Source organism: Halyomorpha halys, unplaced genomic scaffold (assembly GCF_000696795.3).
Source record: "Halyomorpha halys isolate HHAL.00 unplaced genomic scaffold, Hhal_1.1 Scaffold348.1, whole genome shotgun sequence".
NCBI lineage: Eukaryota > Metazoa > Arthropoda > Insecta > Hemiptera > Pentatomidae > Halyomorpha > Halyomorpha halys.
The window spans coordinates 264999-274533 of NW_027116547.1; the positions used below are offsets into that span (position 1 = coordinate 264999).

The 9535-nt window shown below is 33.3% G+C and overlaps 1 protein-coding gene and 1 long non-coding RNA gene across 4 annotated transcripts in view; one reads left to right on the plus strand and one right to left on the minus strand.

Moving 5' to 3' along the window:
* The window catches only part of LOC106681563 (uncharacterized), a 39041-nt gene that overhangs the window by 18864 nt on the left and 10642 nt on the right, over positions 1-9535 (minus strand). Inside the window, exon 1 of one of the 3 annotated variants that reach the window (XR_001343270.2) lies at positions 2633-2772. The exons of 1 other annotated variant lie outside the window; for it this stretch is intronic. This is a non-coding gene — a long non-coding RNA (uncharacterized lncRNA). Of the gene's footprint in view, positions 1-2632; positions 2773-9535 lie in introns of those variants that run through there. One more of the 3 variants, XR_010845100.1, reaches the window with a different exon arrangement.
* LOC106681562 (DNA repair protein XRCC1) lies at positions 1624-9254 on the plus strand. The gene is made up of 8 exons (XM_067053308.1): positions 1624-1777; positions 1851-2048; positions 2120-2450; positions 2518-2586; positions 2665-2757; positions 7600-7942; positions 8417-8530; positions 9041-9254. Exons 1-8 carry the CDS (start codon positions 1727-1729, stop codon positions 9237-9239), a joined length of 1398 nt encoding a protein of 465 aa, XP_066909409.1. The 5' UTR covers positions 1624-1726; the 3' UTR covers positions 9240-9254.

Genomic DNA, 9535 nt, shown 5'->3' on the forward strand with positions numbered 1-9535 from the left:
ACAGCCGCGGTGCCCATATGCCCGAAATCATTTTCAAATGTTAATGTCACGTATTGATCTTTCGAATAAAAAAAAAAATTTGATTACAATTTAATTTTTTGTGTTATTTTTTACAATTTCAAGTTCTATCGGGCTTAAAAAAACACCCTATATTATGAAACAGGGCCCATGTCTATTAGTATTAATTAGTACTAGTTATTATTCTATTAGTAACTAGTTTTTGGTCCGTCTATATGTGTTCTTTCTAAAATTGTTATTATTATTTCTGTTATATATTTTGTTTATTTTTATTTTATTTTTTTTTTTACATATTTTGGTTTTTTCCTGTTTTAACATTTTGCCAATTCTTACAATGTTTGGATCTTGTTTTTCATTAAGCCCTGATGAAGCCCTGCAAAGTAGGGCGAAACGTTGGTTAACAATAAATCGTTTTCTTTTACCATTTCGATATCTTTATTGGTAAAAATTGGATTTCAAATATTTTGACCCGTGCACCAATACCCAAGTACATAAGCAAGTTGTGCCCAGTGTTTTATAGCCTAGAAATGGAGTTTTTGAAATAGAGCGCGAATTAGGCAAATCTCATTAAGTCAAAGCTTCTACAGCGCCATGGTTCCTTGGGATACTGACATGACGATGAGCGAACAGTTCGAATTATTTAAATAGAGAGCATGAATGTTTTGAAATAAGTCGGGCTCGAGATCCTGAAAACGATCGTATCAAATTTCTTTAGTCTGTCCGTCTTAGCAATGACAATATTTTAAGCTAATGATTTAACCAATTCATCGGCTCTATTTCTCAAATTGAGCATGTTGGGATTTTTCTTTTAATGAACGGCTTAATAGATTTCCAATGTTCATGTCTTAAATTATTCGCCTAGCTATGAGGTCCCTCAGTATTGATTCCTAAGTTATACTACTTTCCTAAGTTTACAGATAGCTGAATCTTAACTGTAAAACTGAAGTGATACTTTCAAGTGGGACGACACAATTACTTATTATGTAAACTATAACTTAAATATTGTCATTATAAAGCATGCAGCTTTACCAATTGTGTGTGGTGAATAGACTTTTTTGATAACACTATATTATTTGTACGAATGAGTATGATATTGCTTATAGCGCGAAAGAATTAAAGAAAACAAGGAAACATATCTAATACGAGTGCTCCCGCAGGGGTAAACTATCATCCTTAATCAAAGTTCCAGTAAGAATTTAAGAACCGAAATGAAGATTTGTCATAACTCCATGAAATTCCCTTTCTTTTGATACCTGATGCATTAAAATCCATCACTTTTGAGTGTCGGCAAAGGGATCAATATTACCGTATTATATATGTGTACGATACAATTTTATTACTAGATAAAAATTAATAATTAGAACCCCAACATGAGAAAGAAATGTTGGCTTCGAGGAGGATAGCAACAGATAAATAAAGCCATTCACACTCGGATGGTCGATCATTCTTAAAAAAATCCTGAGACTAAAAGGTACCCAAGTTAGACCCACCACGGTAATACCATCATCTACAACAAACAGTTCTTGTCTGAACCAGGACTTTAAAAATGTTAATTTATTAGAATAAATACCATCGCCTGCTTAGGTTTGACAACTGATCGAATCGTTCTTGATCGTTTGTTTTTGAACTTTATAATTATGAGTGTACATTGATTAGGAATAGTACACAATATTGACATAAATGCAATCTTTGGTAATTTTTAAAAAGGATGTCCTTGGTCAAATTTGAAAGAATTGTCAGCGTAAGCAGTGAAGATCCAGTATGTACCTGTTTCTTCTACAAATGTGTATGAACAAATTTCCTATATTAACAGATTTTTCAAATTTTTTCAGTCATTTCCTGCTGAGAATCTTTTAAAATCAAATTACAATGACAAGAAATGGAAATGCAAACTTCCTGGAGAAAAACAGATCAGTGTGGTAATACAGATGGATTCACCTGTAGCCATCAATGCTATTGATATTGGGAATTATGGTTCTGCATTTATAGAAATTTTTGTTGGAAAATCTAGCAATCCTGATGATTTTAAGGTTTCTTAAGATGAATTTCTCTGAATAATTTGCATATTTGCCTCAGTCATATCATTTCTAATGATTTGCAGGTTCTCATTGTTGCTTCATCTCTCATGACACTGCATGAAGCCAAACTTGGAGAAAACATAAGTAATGTAAGATTCTTCAAAGAGGATAATTTGGCCAAACCTGTTTCTTTAGAAAAATGGGATAGAATCAAACTGGTCTGTTCTCAACCATATAATAAGTTTATCCAGTATGGTTTGTCTTTTGTCGTTGTGCATAGTAAAAATTTGTTCACTCCAAATAGTGCTGTTTCAACTTTAGGAAAGTTCAATTTGAAAAATAATGAGTCTGATGAGATTTCTGTTGGTAGCTTATTCGCCAAACGAAAAGCAGACCCTGTACCGGAACTCAAAGGCAATTTGATTTACATAATTAGTTACTACATTATGTTATTTTATTCTAACGTTAAATGTTTTACCAGGGGCAGCAGCAATTAGAGCAGCATCAACTTCTGGTATAATCAATCAGAAAAAACCTTCGATAGCATTGTGTAAGATTAATATAACTTTTTGTTTCACTATTTTTTATTAAATTACCTGTTTTACAGAAGTTAAACTTTTATTTATAGATGCCCAGCCTGAAGAAGAAAATGTTACTGGTAATATTGGACAATCTTCTGAAACCAATATTTCATCTTCAGAAAATAATCCTAGTTCCCCAGGTAAATAAAACTGTATATTTCTGATTAATTTAATGAGCATTGGAAGAGGGAAATTCTCTAAGAATAGAATGGCCTTGTCTAATAGCTGGAGGTTATAGTAGTAGGTTATAAATATTAGATATGAAACTAACTTTAAATGGATATTGGATCCAGTGAAGATATTGATGCGTTATTGGCTGATTCTGGAAGTGAATATGAGCCTGGTAGTGAAGAATTAAGTGGTAGTGAAGAATTAAGTGGTAGTGATTTAAGTGGTTTTGATGAAAATGAAGATTTTAGTCAACATAGAGGTATTATTAATTATTAAATAGTGTTTACTATTTTAATCCTGTGTGTATAGTAATTGATTTTTATCTTTCTAGCAGTTAACATGGCGTTCTCATTGTGTTATAATTGTATGTGTAAATATCTATGCTAATTAAGTCTGTCAAAATATTTACACAAATGCATTTTTTTTACAACATACCACCTCATAAAATAATGTTCTTTGAAATTGAAATATGTATTACAATTTGTAGTTAGTGTTTTTTTTTTGTTTTTTTACTTTTATTCAACTAGAAATTCAATTAAAACTGTCTGATATAAGTAGTACTTAATGTTTCCAATTCTCTATGGATATTGCTTAAAAAAAGTATTTGTGTAGAGAGTGTTGTTTGACTTTAAGGTGAGGAGTAGCTTGCCATATTTATTAAAAAAATTAAAATTAATCATGATGATATAAGGAAGTATGTGGGTGATCATCGAATATTATTCTTAACAATTTCAACTGATGAGTTTCTATAACTTTGTTATATATTTGCACTGGTTTCTCTATTGATAATTTGAGTTTTCTCCTTGTTGTTTTATCAACTAAAGCCAGCTGTTCTGATGGCTAAATTTTGTCTTTCACCGACTGTTTCATGGAATATATAGTGAGGGAAAGTATTGCGATTGTGCGAAATCTCGAATTCAGTTTTTTAGCAGGAAAATACATTTTGAGATCCCATTAATCTGAATAACCAAGTTTTGCAAGATGCATTGTGTCTGTGTGGTAGGGCAAGCTCAAAAAACGAAAAGGAGTACGAAACCACAATTGCATATTTAAGGCGGGTGCATGCCTGGGGTGTGTGGGCATGTATGCGTATTTAAAGATCCCTGCTCAAAAACGAAAAGTCATGTGAAACTCAAATTACATTCTTAACATGGGTAAATACCTGAGATGTGATAACAACTTTTTCGATAAAAACGAAAGACCAGAAGTGCCTCTTTATTAAATCGATTTTTCACATTTCTCAATGTTATCAGAAACAGCTCTAATGATTTTGATTAAGCTCAGCATGATTCTGTACATCATTTTATATCAGGGCTTAAATGATGAATTTTAACAAATCTTCCTTTAATGTACTGAATAAATAACATTACCTTTATTCTCACCTCGAAAAATTCTAAAATATGAATTTTACAGCAGCAGAAAAATAACAATTTTTTGTTCATAATTTTCACACTCCCTAGACTATAGTTTTTTTTTTGTTTTTTTCAAAAATCACAAAAAATCAAAAAAAACTTTAACACGAGCCCACCAAATTACACAAAACTTGGGGACGTATGAAAGGTAGTAAGTGAAAGTTGTTTGATGAGCTGACCGCACCAGATTTTTATTAATTTTTAGTGGTAGATAATATTCTAATTAGAATATCTGTGTGAAACATATGCAGCACACATCATAGTCTCTACAATGTATGTTTTCAGGAAATGAGTTACTCTGGGCTTCATAAAATACCCTCCATTACCTAATCAGTATTCAGTTGTTTTTGCTTTATATGAAATTAAAATGACAGAGGATACTGCTGTACCTTAATCATTGTGTATCCTAAATCACCCTTACTGTTAAGTTGAAAGAGCTGTACTTGGACAAAGTTTAATCAGTAGAGTGCAGTGCACTCGGAAGATTGGTTGTCCATGTGTCATTGTTTTCAATTAAACTAGAAGTAAAATATTTTAGCTCAAAATAACAGCTTTTAGCTTAATTGTTTATTCATTAACAATTTGAATTCTCAGCTAAAATAGTGTGTATGAATGATGTTGCTATAAGGAGAGACTCTTTCCATTTTTATATAAAAAAAAAATTTTAGATAATATATAACTAAATTGTGATCCTAGGTGCAAGTCTCCCCCTATATATTTTTTTTTAGTTTTTGACTGAGTAGTATGTATGATATTCCTTTTCACATTTTGTGATGGATCCATTTCCTATTTTAATACACTCAATGTGTACTTATGCCTTAAGTGTTGTAATGAAAATATACCAAAGAATTTGATGGCCTAAGGATGATCAAAACAAAAAAAATTTGATGTATTAAAGCAATTGTTTAATAAAGCATGAAAAAGTAAATATTTAAAAAGCCATTAGTAATCATATTTAATTATATGATTATAAAAGCAAAAGACTGTTAAAAAATTTATAAAATAAGATGAACTTTGTAAAACTTATAGATCAAAGGTATTTAAACTTATTAGCATAGTGGCTACATTAATTCCTTCATTAAGTTCCAAAGGCCTCACTAAGTCCTATTGGCCAAAACCTATATAGCTCAACATTCTCATATTTTTAATTACAGTTAAATGTAATGTTTCTCAATGTATGTCAGTTATTATGTTTCTTAATTGGTCATTAGTTCAAAACTCCTATTATTATTAGCATACATATATCTGTATGTGTTTTTTTTTTTTTTTTTTATGAGGGTCGGTGGAAATCTTCAAAAGACATGGATAGGCCATACCTATGGGTGTGTGGGATTTTTACCCACTAAAACCACCGCCTACACCTGTTTCTCACCCTCCATGGGACCGCCTTTAGGCATTCCATCATGGGGGTGAGGGGCTGAGTGCCTCCTCATTGTTTTAGACTATCTCCAGGTTCGCCTAGCTTCCTTCTCATTTCTTAACTTCTGCATCACCTGTGCAGCAAATCGTTGGCCATTCATCCAATAATCTTGGTTAAGTAGCATAATATTGACGATATTATCTGCTGTCGGGTCTGAGCCACAAACGCGTCGGAACTCTCTTCTCTCTTCATGAAAGCGGTGACAGAAGAAGAAAACGTGTTCTGCACTCTCTTCCATTCCTGGGCACAATGGACATTCTCCAGTCTCATCGAGCTTAAACCTATACTGCTAGGCTCAGAAGCAACCATGCCCTGTGATAAACTTGGTGATATAATGGTTTACCTCCCCGTGGTTCCTATTCACCCAGGCCTTGATGTTGGGCACCAGCCTGTGCGTCCATCTTCCACTGAATGCCATATTCCAGTGTGTGTGTTTTTTTTTTTACGGGGGTCGGTGGAAATCTTCAAAAGACACGGAAAGGCCCGTACCTATCCGTGTGTGGGAATTTTACTCACTAAAACCACCGCCCTACACCTGTTCATTCCTCTCCACGGGACTGCCGCTAGGCATTACTTCATGGAGGGAAATGGCTGAGTGCCACCTCCCTTTCTTTGCATGGTTTTCATGTTTCCATGCTAGTTATGTCTTCTAGCCCTCTCTTCCTCTTTTAACCTCTTGAGGACTACTGTGGTGAATCTCGTCACTGCGTTCCAATGCTGGTCTGATAGTAGCATATAGCTCATCACGTTCTTTGGTGTGATATGTCCTCCACACACTCTCTCCAATTCACTTCTTTTTGCTGCAAAGTGAATGCAAGTGAAAAACATGTGCTCCGCGGTCTCCTCGACAGTCTGACATCCAGGGCATTCTGCGGTGTTGTCAAGTTTGAAGTGGTACTGGTAGGCTCTAAAGCATCCATGTCCGGTCAACATTTGGGTTATGTAAAAATCCACCTCACCATGCTGGCGACCATACCACTTGCCCACATCGGGTATTAACCTGTGAGTCCACCTCCCGGAATCTGCAGCCTCTCAACACTGCTGCCACTGATCGATGGTTATTTTTCGCTCTTCTTCTCTGGAAAAGTGCAAACTTCGTCCTTAGAGCCTGCTTCTTTCTTCAACAAGGAGTTCCACTGGTGGCATTCGAGCTATCACGCACACCGCTTCCTAGGAAACAGTTCGAAAGCGCTAAATGTCCTTAAACAAACTCTGCGATAAACTGAAACCATCTTTCTCCTGTATGATTTGGTAACCATCGCTTCCTTCCAAATTGGGGCAGCATATAACATAATGGAGGGGACAACAGTAGCCAGAAGCCTTCGCCTACTTTCTTTGGGACCTCAGACGTTTGGCATAAGGTGTGACAAAAAGGATGCTACTTTAGCAGATTTGGCGCAAATATACTCCGTGTGAACATTAAAGCGGAGACGTGCATCGATCATAACTCCTAGGTACTTTAAGCAAGACTGGGAATAAATCTCGTGCCTACCCACCGTAACAGTGATAGACTCAGTCTGCTTCCTGCTAGTTACTAGGAGAACCTCGGTCTTGTGTTCTGCAAGTTGTAGGCCTACCGAAGACAGCCAACCATGGACCGTAGCAACAGCCTGATTTGCAATGTGGGTAACTTCTTCCAAGTACTTTGCCGCCACAACAACTGCAATGTCATCTGCGAATCCCACAACTATGGCTCCCTCCCTCGGCGTGCGTGCGTGCGTGCGTACATGTATAAATAAATATATAATAGAATAAGGTACTTACATTGCAGATTTTATAATGTAACTAGAATAAATTGATGATTGATGGTTCTTTAAAATATGAGTATATTTATATAAATTTTTTCTTAAATCATTATTATTTAATGATTTTGATTTCATGATTTTACATAATCATTGCATGTTAATTCTGTTTGTAAGTTGTTCACATAAAATTGTTTCGAAATAAAGATCAGCTTTTTTTTTTTTTTTTTTTTTTAGTACTTCGGAAGGACAACAAAAAGAAGCAGAAACCTGATAAACCAAGGACACCAAAAGCAAAGCCGAATCCAAAGTTTAATGGATCTCCAGCACTAAGTTCAACTTCTGCTTTAGCCAATGGAGAATCCTCTAATAGAAAGGCACCAAGTAAGAACAAAGAAGATACAAAAAAAAATATAGTTCCTAAAAAAGCTCCTGAAAAACCTTTTAATCAGTTGATGGGAGGTGTTGTTTTTGCTATTAGTGGCTTTCAGAACCCTTATCGAAGTGATTTAAGAAATAAGGCTCTAGCTATGGGAGCAAAGTACAGACCTGACTGGGACAGCACTTGCACACATTTACTGTGAGTACTTTAAAATTTATCATATTATATTTAACTATTATTGTGCTGTACAATATATTGCCTAATCATAATTTAATAATTAAATTACTGAAATATATTTCATGAAACAACATATTTTATAATCTTTCTTTATTTAAATTTTTTTCCATTAGAAAAATGTATTGTAATATCTTTAGTAATTGAAACTAATGAGTCATTATTATTTTATATGCTTTGTGAGTTATATAGTAAAAAAATTATCAATAGCTCTTGTGGAAGGTAAAGTAATTGGTTGTATATTATTTTCATTTGTAATTTGTCTATTGCTGTTTAATTTAATTGATGGCTATTTACAATTTTTTTTTTTTATATACGTGATTCATGGAACCAAGATGAAATATTGATTTTAGGAAGTTAATATCTAGGAATACATTATTTAAATTTTATTTAATTATATATCCAGAACTAATTTTTTTTTTTTAATGTATGTTATAGATGTGCTTTTCCAAACACTCCAAAATTTAACCAGGTCCTTGGCCAGGGAAAGATTGTAACTAAAGAATGGATTGAGACCTGTTATTCCAGAAGAATGAGACTTCCTTGGAGGAGGTGATTGAAGTTTTGAGTACTTTTAAAGTCATTAGAAAAAGAACTTCATTTCTCTAGAGTTATGAGAATTATGTTTACATTTGTCTAGCAATCAATTTACAATTTGACTAAGAGCCAAGGGGGAGGGGAGGGAATCTATTTTGGTGTAACTGCTAATCATTCATTGATCAATTAATTTTTTTTTCAGACAGATGGTCTTTAGTTTTTTAAAGCTGTTTCGTGGCTCTTACACTGATATTATTTAAACTGAATTTTCTTTAATTTTATTAATCGAGGTTAATACTAGATTTATTGAATCTGTCAAATTAACAGACACCAAAATTTATTTTTACGTTATGAAGCCATTTAAAAAAAAACCAAAAAAAACATTGATTTAATGACATAATATAGGTAGTAAAAAAAAGCAAGCATCTTCCAAAATCTGAAGTTAAATGTTTTTTGAGATTTTTATTTGACAAAATTATGTTATTTTAGAATCTATTACATCATAAAAAACTGTGATCTATCCAGGTTTGCCTTGCATCCACCTGACAAAAATTTACCTGAGAGTGAAGAAGAAATTATTGAATATGTGCCTCGTCCACCCTCTCCCGTTGACAACAGGAGAAGAGTCAGCCCTGGTCCAGCAAGTTCAGGAGAAGATACAGAAGAGGAAATCGAAAGGTGGTGTCTTTTTATTTTTTTTTACTTATTAAATACTTTATTTTAATGATTTGATAGAGATTTCATTTATTTTTAAGGTTGTTCAGACCAATTTTAAAGTTCTCTCATTATTTATGATTTGAAATAACTAGAAGCATTACTTACAATTGTCTAATGTAGTATGGTCCGCATTGCTGTAATACTTCATTTTTACTTGTTCTAACTGTCAAATTAGTATTGTTTTTGTGTATTTGCTTTCTTTTTATCTATTTCTTATGATATTTATGTTATAAAAATATTATTTTATTTTATTATTTACACACACAATTTTGATCTAATATACTCTGAACTTTTATTTTCAAA